The sequence below is a fragment of the Anolis sagrei genome, chromosome 5 (assembly GCF_037176765.1).
Source record: "Anolis sagrei isolate rAnoSag1 chromosome 5, rAnoSag1.mat, whole genome shotgun sequence".
NCBI classification, from domain to species: Eukaryota; Metazoa; Chordata; class Lepidosauria; order Squamata; family Dactyloidae; genus Anolis; species Anolis sagrei.
The window spans coordinates 179,733,869-179,751,153 of record NC_090025.1 but is presented as its reverse complement, the minus strand read 5'-3'; the positions used below and the strand labels follow the sequence as shown (position 1 = coordinate 179,751,153).

The 17,285-nt window shown below is 36.8% G+C and overlaps 1 protein-coding gene across 15 annotated transcripts in view; it reads right to left on the bottom strand.

Moving 5' to 3' along the window:
- The window catches only part of CACNA1C (calcium voltage-gated channel subunit alpha1 C), a 527,762-nt gene that overhangs the window by 56,647 nt on the left and 453,830 nt on the right, over window positions 1–17,285 (bottom strand). For 6 of the 15 annotated variants that reach the window (XM_060776701.2, XM_067469287.1, XM_067469275.1 and 3 more), the window contains 2 exons: window positions 6,880–6,963; window positions 6,267–6,350 (listed from right to left, as the gene is read on the bottom strand). The exons of 1 other annotated variant lie outside the window; for it this stretch is intronic. In XM_060776701.2, coding sequence (XP_060632684.2) covers window positions 6,267–6,350; window positions 6,880–6,963 — 168 coding nt within the window. The remainder of the gene's footprint in view (window positions 1–6,266; window positions 6,351–6,879; window positions 6,964–17,285) is intronic. 8 more of the 15 variants (XM_067469279.1, XM_067469283.1, XM_067469278.1 and 5 more) reach the window with 2 other exon arrangements.

Here is a 17,285-nt window from a genome sequence, read left to right as displayed (position 1 = left end):
GTTATTCACCTCCATTCTCTCTCTCTTGTGTCTGAAATGGTACATAGTATACTGGTAGATATTTATGCTTCACCGGGTTTATAGGGGATTTCTGTCAACAGCAAGAACCCCATTGATATATTCTAGGTACTGCATTTTTCCAAGCTCATAAAAAGATGTGAGGGAAGGTGGACAAAAGTAATGGCTTATGGCAGCCTATTCCTAAAATACTTTGCTTTCTTTTTGGCTACTGCTCGGTGGTCTTTTTTTCTCTCCTACTGCTACCACTTATATCAGCATGGTTATTCCAGTGTAATGCACCAACTGGATTCTGGCCAGAGTGTGCACAAGCCCTAAGAGATACACCTACATATATGAATATGTCATCAGGTAAATGGGTGCTTATGCTCTGAAACCCTGCAACGCACATTGAAGAAAAATGATCTAAAATTGATCTATACTCATCTCTCACACATTAGTTCCACACAAACCGATTTACCATATGCATGCACACACAAATTTACTTCCAAATATATGCAATAAACACAGTAATAAAAGAAGGATTACTAGATATTATCTAGTATTGATTTACACCAGTTTATAGACTGAAAAAATTCTGTGTTGAAATTGGAATTTAATTCATTTACTTCATGTTTTGGGTGTGCTTTTCCCAGAAGGAAAAGTACCATATATTGCACCCACATAGTAGATGGATTATAGCGATACAGATCAGTCTATTTTTTACCCATGTTAGTGTCATAATGTGCCTAGTTATAAACTTATTCTGCATTGCTGCTACATCAATCTGTATTTTAGGGTGCGTGTGTGAATTAATATTAAATATATTTTATTTATTTTCCTCAAAAATATCATATTTAATCGCATGATAGTTGCATAGTAGTCACCCTTTTTGGGCCTTGGTTTTGGGATGTAAGGATTCCTTGCATAATAGGTGCACCCCCCTTGCATCTGCCCATTAGAGCAGCCCCTGTAACTCCGATGAGCAGTTGTGCAGCTGGGTGAAGGCGCAAGAGCTAGGAGACTTCCCTTGGCTGACAAGGGAGGAATCCTAGCTCTGGCTGGCTGGTGTGGGTAAGCCTTCACCCATCTGTGCACACAAGCAGGCAAGGCCTAGAGAGTCTTTTTTGGCTGCCAGCCTGTAGACCTCCTGTATTTCCTCCTATAATAGTTAACCGCCTTTTAAAAAAGGGGAGTGCGACTATTATGCAGTGAAATATGATATGCAACTGTAACCATCTTTTATTTCCAAATGTTTCTAAATGTATTTTAGACTTATATGTGCATTTTCTGTGCATTTTTGAGACAAGAACTGCATGGAAAATCCAGGAAAATGCAAATACCGAAGAAAGACATCATTATAAGCTATATATTAGTTTGGAAAATGCAAATTGAGTCAGCTTATACCCAAATTAACAAACAATAAATTTATGAAACATATCTAATTATAAAACTTTGATTCTGAGAAAACCTCCTTCGCTAGGCTTCGCCATGAGGATTCATGTGCTATAACACATAGAAGATGGGAATGTTCCTTATACTGGAGTAGGACACTTGCTTCAGGAGCAGTCTGAACTGAGTGTCAAAAACTCCTTGTAGATCCGTCAGTAGAACAATGCTGCACTCTCAAAGGAGAAAATGTTATTTTCAAATATTTCATAATTGAGATTAATATGCTGGGAAATTTTCAGGTGGTTTATTTATTTAACAATAGACGTGTCAGCAGTGATGGCAGGTGAAGATATTTTTGGAGGATATGTAACAAATGCACATAAATATTATTTTTATTCTTTCAAAAGTTATCTAGTTAATTTTTATAGAGGCGGGCAGAATAATTTGAAAAACTGAGTTGCTCTTAATATAAAATGCTGTGTTCGTTTAAATTACTATTATAAAGGGTTGTGATAATTTTATGAGCATCCAAACACTCAACCCTTTATCTGATTAGTAGATGGAGTTTTTAGATAGTCTCTTAACCAGATATGTGCTATATCCACGTCTAGATCAATATAGACCTGTCCCTACAGATTATTCTCTAGGCTTCTGCTCTAATTGATAATTAGTACTTTATCACATGAGGCTGCTAAAGAGCAATTTTGGCAGGATAAAGCTGTCTGTTGGTGGGGCATAAAATACAAGATTGTGGCTGTCGTGTAGTCACATTGTACTTGAATCAGTATTACATCATCTTTTTTCACTAATGGGGGGAAAATACATGAATGAATCCAATTTCACTTTTCTGTTGTTCTTCCATTTGCAACAAGTTCCTTCCACTGCAAAGTATTGCTAAGTGATGGAAAATGCAAAAACTGTGCAACTACAAAGTTGTGACCAAATAGCAGGGAAAAAATCTGTATGCACACATTGTGTAAGGCAAACAAGAGTAGAAAGCAAGACTGGTTGAAAACTGATTATGGGAATTTGCATTAATAAAGTGCCAGCATCATACAATTACACCATGGAGTCAAAGGGATCATTTGAGTAACAGTGTGTTTCTGTTGGCTTAAAGAATGTGATTGTGATAAGACAGGTTTATGTGTTAAAGTTCTAAGGATTTTTAAATCTGTTTTGTTTTTGCACATATGAATATCTAGTTCCTCAAGAATCTTTTATGTATTACAGCATTCAGTTGTAAAGAATGATAAATAGATCATCAAACTATTTTCAGCATTTAGGATTAGAGTATGGCCCCTGTAGCCACATTTCTGGACTTGGCATAGATACACAAAACTTGGGATAGTAGTAATCACTATAAAAATGAAGGACTTCTGGCCCAAGAATAACACAAGAGTTGCACAGGAGATAAAGCATAAAAGGACATATTTATCAGATGTGGATAAATGGAACCATGGATACTGGTCCCGCACATACATGGGTAGTTATTATATTTCTCAAATTAAAGCTGAAGTGTCAAAGGTTGTAATTAAATATCTATTTTGTTTACAACAAAATATTGATGGAACAAACAGCTTCCAGACAGTATGGGAAGTTGATGGGAACAACAGTGAGGGAATGAACTATTACTGGAAACTATAAAGTGTTCCTTTGTATTTATCATCTCTTGTTTTCATACTTAGTGTTATAGCAATTGAATTCAATTTCCTACAAAAGTTACACAAATAAGGATTGCTACTGAAGGGTAGAACTATAGACATGTTCCTGCATTTTTGGGAGATTTTAAGTACTCTCATTCTGTTTTCGGTTAAATGAAAAAAGATGTCCAGGCACACACCTCTTCTTCCCTTCCTCTCACACACATACACATTCCTTAACAAGGTATCTTTGTACTTTCTATTCTTCCTTTTTGCTTGAATGCCAATTAAATGCTTCCCAGTGAAATCCGTCCTGTTTGGCAAAGTCCCAGGTGGACTTCACAGAGTGTTCCTATTCAGTGCATCCATCACCTTTCATGACATAGTAACTCAAGCCAAGAAAGGTTCACTTTCAATATAGAGCAAAAAAGAAAGCTACCATTTTAATACAGCATATTTTCAGTTTCTACAAAAAACTAATTAGCCCTATTGCTTCAGAGCTGCTACCCACATGATACTTGAATTTGGTATGAAATCAGAGACTACTGTAATCTGGAGGTTATGAATAATTTTTCTCCTCTTCACCCTCTATCTATCACAATTCCAGGTCACATGGTCCAGAATGACACAGTATATAGGCATGAAAGGCAGATTTGACACGGCTCACCAACAGTGAGCAAAGCAATACATCTTCTATGGCGTGGAGCGTAAAGAAAGTTGCTCATCAAATAATTTTGCATTGCTTAGGAAGAGGAAAACTTTGCAATTTGCTCCATAGCAAATTAGTGCTCGTCTGCTGAGGATTAGTAGGGGATTGTTTCATACCAAAAGCTTCAAGCAGCAAAAATATTTTGATGGGACAAACTGATGTACAGTAAAGTTCATTCTCATATTCAACAGGAATATGTGCAATAGGATTTCAAACAGTTTGGAATAAACTCCATCCTTAACTGATGTAAATTATCAGTGCATCAGATATTGTGCAAATAAAAACAAAAAGGAAAATCAAATCAAATCAAATCAAAATAAATAACTTCTTAATAACAAATGTTAGGAATTATAATAGCAAGGATCAAAATATAAAATTAAAACATGCCAGGTAATAAAAAGACATGTGCAGAATTCTGTAGAGTCTGTATAGTAGGAAGGTAATCTTTAGAGGGGATTAATGGAACCATCATCAATGTCAGCAATCCAATTTTGGAAGCTCTCTATATAGGGAAGGAAGACAGCTCTGGCTAAATTTTAGTAATACTAATAACTGCAAAACTTAAATCTGCTCTATTCCAGCCTTGTTAATTTAATGTAATTAATTCAATTCTCAGTATTTATGTACTGCTTTTGTGAATACAGATTAAAACATCACTGCCAGTGTTGTGTTTTCTGTTAAAAATGTTAAAAGATATCTGGATATCTTTTCCAGGTTAGTATTTTACCTGGACTAGATATCAGGTCAGTGAGTTTGCCAAATATATTTTCTAATTCCATGTTTAAGTTCTACTTATTTACTAGGACCTCATCACATTGCTGAGGTCCCCTGTGCCAATTCACCAGCCTCTGTGGTGAATTGGCAGGGCAGTGGGGTGATCTCAGCACTCTGCCTTGTCGGCAGCGATGCTTCCCCATGATGCATGTTGCTGGTGCAGTGTCATAAGACATTTGCATCCCGGTTAAACCTCGATGCACCACCGGAAGTGAGCCTGCATTGTCTGATGTGCAACATGGGGCCACCGCGTCCTAGGATGTTGAAAATGTATTGTGTGATGAAGTCCTAGGAGGTGTGCTTCAAAAATAACAATGTTAAAAGACATTTTCCTTTGTTTAATATATTTAATTGCATCTATTTATATTATATGCTACTGTATGGAATCCTTTTGCATAAAGCTAATTTGTGTACTGTTATAATGATTAGTGAGGGGTTTTATACATATACAAGCTGAGTCACTGGCTTATATTTCTGATTAGTGAATTAAGCCTCAGGTGAACAGAAGAAGACAAAAAGGTCTCATTCTTCAAACAATATGATGCAAGCTAACCATGCCAGCCAGTGATTGGTATATGCATATGAAAGGTGGGACATGCACTAATGTTTACCTCTGAATTACCTAATCTAAAATATTGAGTTGGTAACCTCAATACTTATTTAATAAGATTATTGCATTTTGTAGATGACATATTCTTTTTCTGTGAAAATTGTCCCTGAAGTACAGAATATTTACTGTATGTCTAACTGTAGAGCATGACTTCGAAAACAATAATAATAATTCCTTATTCTTGATCTGCTCCATTATGTTTCTGTAAAGAAGGGTGGCCTTCCAGATGTTATTGGTCGCCAGTTCCCATCAGCTCCAGACATTATGATTAATGGTGAGAAATTATGAGAGCTTGGATCTCATAACATCTACAGGACATTCCCTTCCTTGTTTCTGTAATGATGAACTTTAAAAAAAAATAGGCTCTTCATTGCAGGCTTCCTTCTATGTATATCATTCATGTCTGAAACCAATGCTATATATATAAACAATCAGCAAGCCATGCTGGCAGATTTTGTCATACCAAAATGTGTCCTAAGCCAGAAATGGATGGGTATAATGCTCTCAGTTCTTTTTGGAAGGAGAATTCTTCCCTTCATACTTTCCCCCAATGTAACTTTTCCTTAATGGAAGACAGCTTTATAATTCTGCAGGTTTATAAAAATTGTATTGTAGAACAATTGAAGTTTTTGGGATCATTATTTGAAGTTGGAGATATGGAGGCCTAACAGAAAGCTTTCCACACTTGGTTCTCTCTGTTCCACCTCGAAAGAGTTGTCCTACAGATCTCTGTGAAGTGACAAGTAGCTCAGTGCCCTGGGAAGTTTAACACAAGTTTGAGGAACCAAAAGTTGAAATGTGGTTTACTTTTGCAACTTCCTAGGACACAAACCTGCTCTTTGTGCATTCACTCCACATAGTTTTCATTAGTTTTCCTACTATACAGTTTTACTCATGCCAGGCTGGTTATGAGGGAAAGAAAATGATGCAACAGTCAGAAAGTCCTCAAAGTTTTTCCAAAAGTTAAAGAAACAAGCAAACAAACATATTCAGAACAACAAAAAAGCAATCCTTAAAAAAATCTTTAAATAAAAAGGGAAGGAGAAAGAAGGGAAGAGAATAAAAAAGAAGAGATTAAAAAAACTGGAAAAGACAAATGGATGTTAAAAGCAGGCACATTCATGGACAGACGCCAGCTACTTACGTTCACCTCGGTGATTGCTATATCAACAATGCTACCCACAACAATCAAGGCGTCAAATGTATTCCATGCATCACAGAAATAGTGCTGCATGTGGCAGAGAAGCCGAGGAAAAAGAGAAAGAAAGAAATAAAGAGGAAGAGAGAAAGCAAGAAAAAAAGTATATATATATAAATAAAGAAAAATTAAATAAAGAAACAAACCATGAAAGAGGGAGAGAAGAGAAAAAAATAAGAAAAGAAAGAGGTTACGTGGGCATATTAAAGAGGCTCTTACCACTCTACAGTACTGGCTGCTCATACCTCTGAAACATGACGGAGGGTATCAACAAAAACCTTGTTAGTTAGAATGTTGCACTCAAACATGTCTGGTTTTTGGAGGAAAAAAAGCACACACACCCCAAGCTCTGTGCACTTTCACCAGTCACAGCTGTGACAAGTGAAAAAAAGAGGAGGATTTCAACCTCCTCCTTTTTTCCCTATGAGAGAAGGACGACGGCAAGTTCAATAAAGGCATGACTAGAGGGAAGAAAACATAAAGGAAAAAAAGGAAACAGAAGAAGGAAGAAGAGAAGAAGGATTTGGTGGCATCCTAGGGAGGGTAGAGTAATACTCACATTAGTTTCACTGAGAATGACGTCTATAATGCTGCCAATTACGATGAGGAAGTCAAAAACATTCCAAGGATCACTAAAGTAACCCTACATAAGGAAGGGGCAGGCAGGATGGGGATTAAAAAGGAATGTTAGACAGACAAAAACAGTTCAAAATTGGCATTAGAATTATTGCCCTGGTATCCTCCAGGGGTCTTATGAGTAGCTATGATTAGGATTTTCGATATAGCCACACATGCTGGTATTACTCAGAAAAGCAATCCCACTGAAACCAAAGGGATCAGGTATTTATATAAGGACTGCCTGATATAAGTGCAAGATGTAGAATGGAATGGTTCTCTGGGTCTGAATGATTTGAAAGACTCCTTTCTTGATCTTAATCTTCCCTTGCTCATTCTGTGAGCATTACCAGTCTGAATGCATTCTAGATAGACATGTAAGCTCAGGATTTCAGAGTGAGCAGAAAATATGGGAAACAGATCATTCCTTAGTTCAAAGATACAAAGCCACATTAGTGCCCAGGACATCTTGAAGGGCTGCACTTGTCCACAGTACTGTCTCTTGCAAAAACAAAAATTAATCCCTCCACATTTTTGCTCCCTTACACCTTCTAGGGGGCATGAGGGACATTTTCATCATGTTTTGGGACCTTCCTGGGTCATTTCAGGCTGATGAATTGCCCTTTTAGCAGCAGGAAGTGAGCAGTAGTCACTTCCTGTTTCAAAAGCCTTTTGTTTCCAAAAAGCCTAAATTGCCAGGCAGTGGTGTAAACTGAGGTATCTAGGAGGGGATTTTTTTTTCTTTTGGAGGATGGGGATGCAGATAATGTTTTGCCTCCAAACATGGTGGCAAATTCCATCATAGTACTTAGAGTATATTTGGAGTCATTTTGGTGCAATTATTGATTCCTGGGGGCCCTGAAAGTCATAAAAACAGTGTTGGGGTCCAGGGGCGGCCCTTGAGCCATATTGCCTATTTCTGTCTTAATGTGTATATGTAGCTCTGAAATAAAAAAGCACTGACTCTAGCATTCCTTATTATCCTGGGGACTTAGTATGAGGAAACAATCTTATGGTAATGGATAAATACTCTGCTCAGATTCAATGAAAAGAAAATATAATATCAATTGTTTATGGAATATGCTGGAGATATAGCAGGGCAGACCAGGGAAAGAATCTTGTAATGAAATGATGAAAAAGGACACAATTCTCAACCATCAACACATTTTCAAAAATTCTAGCAGGTTTATAGTGGCCTGCACCTCACTGTAATCAGGATTGCTGTCCTTCAAACAGAAATTGTTATTTTCTATAATGCATGTCTATTTTAATCCATCCATTGCCGTACTAGGTGCTTCCTCAATTATTTGAGGCAAATTAAAAATATGCTAATTCAGGGAGCCTGTAAACTAAAAATTTATAATAATTCCTATGCACTTTGAGACTTGATTTGCCTCCCTTTTAAAAAGGGTCTGAAAATGTATGATTACAAATTATTTTTAAGACGTTTGCATGTCCCAAATATTCCTCACCTTTTTCTTTTAATATGAAGAGGTAATGCACACTTCCAGACTTCTAGTTGTTTATGAGTCTGAACTAGTTTGATTTTCCTATTTCTCCAGCTGTGGCCTGTTTTGAAAACACTGAACCCAAGTGGCACAGTATTTGCTATTCTTAGCTCAGGGAAGTGCAGGTCATGGGTAAAATGAAAATCCAAGTTCCCAGAAAACTTGATGGAAGAAAAATGCAGAAGGGAGGAACAATTGATTCTACTAATGACTATGGGCAGACCAGGTTTAGGAATCTTTGAAAAAGCTGGTTATAACAAATGGACAAGACACTACTGTGGTGCTCTCCGGAACACTGCTATGCACTCCAACTAAAGCACTCAGGACTGAAAATATTTTGGGCTAAATGAAATTTAGAGGAACTGCCTTGTGGAGGAAGGAAAAAGGGAGCACAGTGTGGAACTGGAAGGTAATAAAATACATTTTTGAGTTTCACAAGGGAAATTTTCATGCACACTGTGGAACAGAGGCTTTTTGGGAAACTGGACACTAAAACCATACACTAAAACCTTTTAATTTGTTATACCACTGATGGGGCTAGTATACTGGGAAAGGATGACAAAGTACAGAAATTCAGTAGTGTGAAATATCAGTCACTTTCTGGCCTACACGTTTCAGAGTAAAACATTAAAATTAGTATCATGGTGATCTCCAGCATCTCTTGAAATCGAATGGACCTAGAATAAAACTGTGATTAGAGATTTACACTCTGAGGAAGGAAAAATGTAAATCAAAAAGGTACAGTTATTTTGAGTAATAATGTGCATAAAACATATATTGGATTTTAAAAACCCCATCCATTATGTTTTCAGGACATCTGAACAAATCAGAGCTTGAAAGTTCATTAAAGTAAATGAAAAAATTCAACAATATATTGTAGATCATTTCTGTTTCAGTAAAATCAAAGTGGCTGTTCATATTATCAGAGCTAAACCATAAACATGTTTACCTTCCACTTGTCTTGACTTTTAATGGTAGCATTAAATGTAACACATGTTGCATGGCTTACATTGCATAGCCTTAAACCCCCCCCCAACCCCCCAAATTCCAAATAGCTCAGGGTGGGCTTTAACTCTTTGCTCTTTATGGAGAATTGCCCCCATACTTAGTATTCACAATGGGTGAAATTTCTCCAATAGTATTGGCTACATGTTTAAAAATATCAGCCATACAATGTCAAACCACATGACAAATGTCACATCTGTTTTAGCTGTATGCAGGCTTTAAATTTCTATAACCTTGAGATGGTACTGTAGAGTGGTAATTGTTTGTAGAACATAGACAACTTGTGTTGCACCATGGACTGTTGTGAGACAAATTTTTATGATTTTATATCTTTTCAGTCTATACAAAACTCATAACAAGCTTTCTGAAACATTGCTACTATTGCTACAATAGTCAATTAGACATGATGTCAGGGGCATGTAGTCAAAACTGATTTTCATGAACAACAGGCTGTTATACTTCCCCAAAATTTCAGAATTTAATATCAATAATAATAATAATAATAATAATAGTTCAGTTCTTAAGAACTGAGTGATTCCAGCCATGAAAGCCTTCGACAATACAATAATAATAGTGTTTTATTTATATCCAGGCCCCTCTCCCGGAAGGGACTCGGGGCGGCTTACAGCAAGTAACAGTTAAAACAGTACAAAAAGATGTATATGAAGGAGTAGGAGCAGTACCACATGTACATTACTGTAACCCAATGGTAATAATTAAAACTGTAGCAGGAATAAAATGTACTAGATTAGGAACAGTTTGCAATTTATAGGGGATCATAAGTATCTGTTTCTATTTGCTCTTTGAACCTCCATGGAATTACTATTTGTTTTTACTGCAGTTACAGAATAGGCCCGTTTTTGTTGCATTTCCCATTTTTTATCTTCAGAGGTTCATTACCATTGTATAGCCTGTCAGTCTTTGGGGCATAACCATAGCTCATAAAGATCAAAAGCATTAAAATTTTCTCTATTTAGTAGGTTTTGATTAAAAACTGGAAAATCAACAATATTGTTATTTTATTCAACTCTCCACCTAATATTTCAAACGAGTCTTAATATGAACTAATTTTAAAATTATTTCTCATATTTACCATTAATGTGACTGTAAGAGAAAGGAAGGGTACGAATTTTAAAAAAGATAATTCATTCATGACAAAAATGCGATTGTGTAATTTTAGAAATATGTGCGAGTGTTGTGCTCTATCTCTATGGAAATCCTTCATTTTAAAAAGTATTGTTTCGGTAGTCAGTTCAAATCAAATGAATAATATGGCAAGGTAGTAGCAGTAATACTTTACTAATTTTGTGCAATATCTGCAAGGAAATCCTTCTTTAAAAACCCAATCTTTCTGGGAGACTTCTTTTATTTTTAGTTTATAGGTGGGAAATGGATATCGACAGTCACTAATACTGATTGAAAATAAACTAGACTCTTGCCTGGAAACTGTTTTCTAGGCTCATGCAACGCTTGTTGTTACATCTATGTCTTGGGTAAGAAAACTTCGTTGAGGAAGGAGGATGCAGTTTCCCACCAGAAAATGTATTATCCCAGGAGAATAAGAGAGGACTATCTAAGAACTAATTGATTGATGTTTGTTTTTGCAACCAAAACATTTAAAGTGCAACAAAAAATCCACCCAATGATAGTTCTTTGGTTTCATGTTAAATATATGATTATGCTATTATTATTCTGCTGAAACCCCAAGAGATTATTCACAACATTCTAGTAGGAATTTTCTTAAGACACACAATATCCTGGAATATATTAAGGCAGGAGGACAGGAGGCTGAATAATTTTTTTCAAAAAATATATTTTGAACCACTATTGCAATATAGTGCCTTTTCCCAGTAAGTGGAAAAGAGAGTAAATCAACCCATGATCTTAGTTAATAGAAATACTGGTCATAAATATGCAGAAGGTGACTGATGTGGAATCTCATTTGTGCAAAAAGAGCAGGGCACTTTAACTGTTCACTGAATATCTGTCAGTTTGCTCTCGGTTTCTTTGCCTGTTGAGATCTCCTATCAAGAAGCCTAGGTTTGTTTCAGCAGTGATATAGCCAAAGCATTCTCTGGAGATCACTCCTTTCATATTCCATGCAACTGAACTTCAAATGTGATGTCAAGCAAGACTAGTTAATAGCATGGAAAGCTTCAAATGGAACCTATTTACAAAGTCTATACTGAAAAACTTGGGAACCATGTTAAAGATCTGTGGCAGTAAGCACATTAAATTCTGCCATCTGCAAGAGATCCAGTGGACCATGATGGAAAAAATACCACTCATTCAAAGGGAATAGGTCTGGAGTTTCAGGGTGAGCTCAAGACTTAGTAATAATTTGATAGTTATTGATAATTATGAAGAAATAATAAAATCCAATTAAAACAATGTTGAAATGTGGACATCAAGCTATATTTTGAGGACCCATGCCTGTCTCTGGCTTATCTGACCCCTCTGCCTATATACCTAGGCACATCAATCCTAGGGCTCATAAATGTTTAGCTCTGGAATCAATTTCATTGTTGGCAGACCTCAATTCAATTCAATTGTGTAAACAACCCTGATGATTTAAGGCTTTCTTAAATCAGCACAAGGTCAAGACTGGCTAATATGTCAACTGGTATGTCCTGGGATCGTGCACACTTAATGGTGAACATTTTATGCACATACACTTTTCCTTAGCCTTTCAAACTCAAATCAATAATATATATACACATTATATGTGTAACATATGCAATTTTTCTGTTTTTGGAATAAGCTATACTTTCAATGTACCAAACATGATAATTTTATGTGTAACCATGATCTACTATAATGAGTTTTATGTTCCTAAATTAACAATGAGACTTTCAATCTGTAAAGGATGCTACCATTGTATTATCTATTTTTTTAAAATTTTTAAAAAATGCAACCTCTCCCCAGTTTGAAATTTTGCACCTCTAGTTTCACCTATTATTTACATTTGTATTGAGGTTATTTGATGGCTTATAATAAAGACAGATAGTATTGATAAGAGTTCTGGAAGTATCATGCTCTGAGTATATGAGTTTTCTTGGTGTACACTCTAACCGGTCAAAACTGGAATCATATGTTTTAATTCTTTGTAAGCCACCTATCAAATATTGGTAGAATGAACTGTGATTTAATTGCTCATAGAAAAATACTGAAATAAAATATCAAATACCATCCCATTCTGATGGTATGTTGGTGAATATTTAATTTCTGGTTTTACTCATCTAATATGCACCTCTTTTGGCTAAAATAATTGTCAAAAATGAGGTGCACATTAGATTCAATGGCCTCATTCACAAAACCTTCAAAATGGGGACAAAGGGGCTTGATTTCCCCTCTGTTGGCCTGTCCACTGCCTCCCTCTGTAAGACAGGTAGTTGAAAAACCAATAAGCAAGAGGTGCCAAAAGACTTTGCATTACATTCAGTGGCAAATCTTTTTATAATGCAACCCTCAAAACTGAAAAGCACATTACATTTGATGGTACACTACACTTGAGTAAATATGGGCAATACTATATATAAAAGTTTTATGTATTTATTTGATGCATACCTCTACCTTCCATTAAAAAGGTGCTAATATGAACTGAGCTTTAAAAAGAATAATTACAAGTGGAATGTTTTATTTATTTATTTTTATCTGTTTATCTCTTTCTGAAATGCTTATGGCTGTTCTTCACTGGCAACCCAAACACACACAAGCCGCTTCTAAGAAAATGGAAGTTGTCATCTAGATGTAAAGACAGCATTCCTATATGGAGTGATAACTGAAGAGATATACATGAAACAACCACCAGGTTTTATAGACAGGAAGCAACCTCATCTTGTCTGCAAACTTTAAAAAGGACTATATGTGCTCAAACAAACTGCCAAAGCTTGGAATGACAAACTCAATTCAATATTCAAACAATTAAATTTTAAACAAGGAGAAGAAGATAAGTGCTTATATACAAGAAGCAAAAATGGATGTTTAACCTATATCTTGACTTATGTTGATGATTTCATTATTGTAAGGCAGTCACATGATGATTACACAGAACTTGTACATCCTCTGCGTAAACAAGTTGAATTGAAAGAACAAGGAAAAGTTTCACATTACCTTGGAATACAAATTCAGAGAGAACAAGATGGATCTTTCATGTTAAATCAAAAACAAAATATTATTGATCTTTTAGAAACACTTAGATTTCAAGATGCTAAACCTGTAGCAACACCAATGAATACAAATTATTTTTAAAATGATGAAGGAAACAATATTTTTAACCAAAAATGATATTTACAGGACAGGAACAGGAAAACTTCTATACCTAGCAACAAATACTAGACCTGACATATCATCACACTCCTACTGAAAAGGATTGGACTGCATTAAAATGAGTTGCCAGATATGGATTTACAAGTAAGACTACCAGCAAATAGGGATCCAAATTTGATTTGCTAAACTGGTACAGATTGGGCAAATGATGAAAGTGGCTCCAAATCTGTCAGTGATTTCCTGTTTTTATATGGAAATTGACCTATTTTGTGGGCAAGTCTGAAGCAAGAAATAGTGGTTCAATCTACTGCAGAAGCAGACTATATTGTAGCATCACGTGTAACAAAAGAGTTGATATGGATTGACCAGCTACTGACTGATTTTGGAATTGATGAACAAAAACCAATTGAAGCTTGTGAAGATAATCAGAGCTGTATGAAATTCAGTGAAAGCAAGAAGATGATGTTACGGACAAAGCATATCAGGATCAAGTACCACAATGTACACAAACTCATGGAAGAGGAGAGGTGACCTATTGCCCAACCAAGGAAATAGTGGTGAATATTTTGACAAAGCCTCTTCCGAGAGACAGTTTTGAAGAACTACATGTCAAGATGGGACTAGTGATCAACTTGATCAGTTGGGAAGGGCTGTTGAAAATGACAATCTTCACCAAGCCTTCTCTAGCAATCTGCCTATGTTCTTGTTGCTTACATTTCCTGTGTGTATGTTCTGGTGTGCAGCTTGCTTTACTCTGTGATTTCTGAGCAGTTATAAAAGGGGCTGCAGACCACATGCTCTCATCTCATAGAATCATAGAGTTGGAAGAGACCTCGTGGGCCATCCAGTCCAACCCCCTGCCAAAAAGCAGGAAAATTGCTTTCAAAGCACCCCCGAGAGATGGCCATCCAGCCCCTGTTTAAAAGCCTCCAAAGAAGGAGCCTTCACCACACTCCGAGAGTTCCAATGCTGAACAGTTCTCACAGTCAGGAAGTTCTTCCTAATGTTCAGATGGAATCTTCTTTCTTGTAGTTTGAAGCCATTGCTCCGTGTCCTAGTCTCCAGGGCAGCAGAAAACAAGCTTGCTCCCTTCTCCCTATGACTTCCCCTCACATATTTATACATGGCTATCCTGGCTATCATGTCTACTCTCAGCCTTCTCTTCTTTAGGCTAAACATGCCCAGCTCTTTAAGCCGCTCCTCATAGGCCTTGTTCTCCAGACCCTTGATCATTTTAGTTGCCTTCCTCTGAACACATTCCAGCTTTTCAATATCTCCCTTCAATTGTGGTGCCCAGAATTGGACACATCTCTCTCTCCTTTTGACTATGTGACCTGTTGATAGCTGTTTTGTTACAAGAGCGCTGCCCTAACTGGTTGGCACAAGGAACCATCTCAAAGATATTTGAAACTGGGCTAAGAAGTTTCTCTTCCTGTGTATGCTGAACACATGAAGGTCATGAGTAAATCAAATATGTTATTTCCATCAAAGTCTACATCATTTTTGTCTCTTGACTGCATGATATGTAAAAAGTTGTTTTATGGGAGACTATTAGTTGGGCACTGAAATAAAAAACACTTCTAAAACTCTGTTGTTTTTATTCACTGGAAATTTCTGTTTTCCTGACAGATTGGAGAGTTTTAGAGGTGTTTTGCAGGTTATTCAGTGTAACAACTGTAACCACTGCCTAGCATAATTATATTTGATTGTAAACTACAAGAGGAGTTTCTGCTCTAAAGAGTTTTTGGCTCTGCTCTGAAAGGTTATATTCTCCAATAATGAGAAGGCATGTGACTACCAAAGGAAGCTCAGAGTGCAAGACTGTTCTATATGTACTTCTCTGTGCAGAAGTTAATATAATATGTAGTTTTGTTATGTCTCTCTGCCCTCAACACTCTAACCTAACATACAAAAAGACAGGTTTTTATGTTATGTTACCCAGTAGCAATGGAGGGACTATAGGATATAGCGATAAAGCATGTACTTAGAATACAGATAAATCTTAGATTCATTTTCTGTAATCCCCACCTCTTGCAGTTGTTTAACTACAAAATTGTTTTTATCAAGACCAAGTTGTTTATTTCTTCTGCCTTTTTTGTATGTTCCTCCTATTTCAGCTTAGGTTGTATTTACACCAACAACACACAGAGGGCCACTTACTCATTCTCTATCATTTAAGAAAAAACTGACCTTTACTGTTATTTTATGTATTTATTTATACCCCAACTTTCTGCTAATAAATGGCAGCTAACACTTTTAAATTCAAATTGTTTCTTGGAGTCTTGATTATGTCATGTTAAAGAAACAAAGCAGATGGATGGAAAACAGAATTATTGGTGAGAGACTAGATTTAAAGCTGGCTATTAGGTTTTAAGTCATTGCTGTTTCAGCCCATGTTGCTGAGAAGTATATACGTTTCATTGCCTTAATCAATCTCAAATCTGCTTTTGATTTAACTTCAAGGGAACTGCTATGGCTTAATTAACAAAACAAACAAAAGACTACTACAGTCCAATTCTGTAAACTACCGTATTTTTCTGCGTATAAGGCGACTAGGCGCATAAGATGACCCCCAACTTTTCCAGTTAAAATATAGAATTTGGGATATAGAATCATAGAATCATAGAATCATAGAATCAAAGAGTTGGAAGAGACCTCATGGGCCATCCAGTCCAACCCCCTGCCAAGAAGCAGGAATATTGCATTCAAATCACCCCTGACAGATGGCCATCCAGCCTCTGTTTAAAAGCTTCCAAAGAAGGAGCCTCCACCACACTCCGGGGCAGAGAGTTCCACTGCTGAACGGCTCTCACAGTCAGGAAGTTCTTCCTCATGTTCAGATGGAATCTCCTCTCTTGTAGTTTGAAGCCATTGTTCCGCGTCCTAGTCTCCAAGGAAGCAGAAAACAAGCTTGCTCCCTCCTCCCTGTGGCTTCCTCTCACATATTTATACATGGCTATCATATCTCCTCTCAGCCTTCTCTTCTTCAGGCTAAACATGCCCAGTTCCCTAAGCCGCTCCTCATAGGGCTTGTTCTCCAGACCCTTGATCATTTTAGTCGCCCTTCTCTGGACACATTCCAGCTTGTCAATATCTCTCTTGAATTGTGGCGCCCAGAATTGGACACAATATTCCAGGTGTGGTCTAACCAAAGCAGAATAGAGGGGTAGCATTACTTCCTTAGATCTAGACACTATGCTCCTCTTGATGCAGGCCAAAATCCCATTGGCTTTTTTTGCCGCCACGTCACATTGTTGGCTCATGTTTAACTTGTTGTCCACGAGGACTCCAAGATCTTTTTCACACGTACTGCTCTCGAGCCAGGCGTCACCCATTCTGTATCTTTGCATTTCGTTTTTTCTGCCAAAGTGGAGTATCTTGCATTTGTCACTGTTGAACTTCATTTTGTTAGTTTTGGCCCATCTCTCTAATCTGTCAAGATCGTTTTGAATTCTGCTCCTGTCCTCTGGACTATTGGCTATCCCTCCCAATTTGGTGTCGTCTGCAAACTTGATGATCATGCCTTCTAGCCCTTCATCTAAGTCATTAATAAAGATGTTGAACAGGA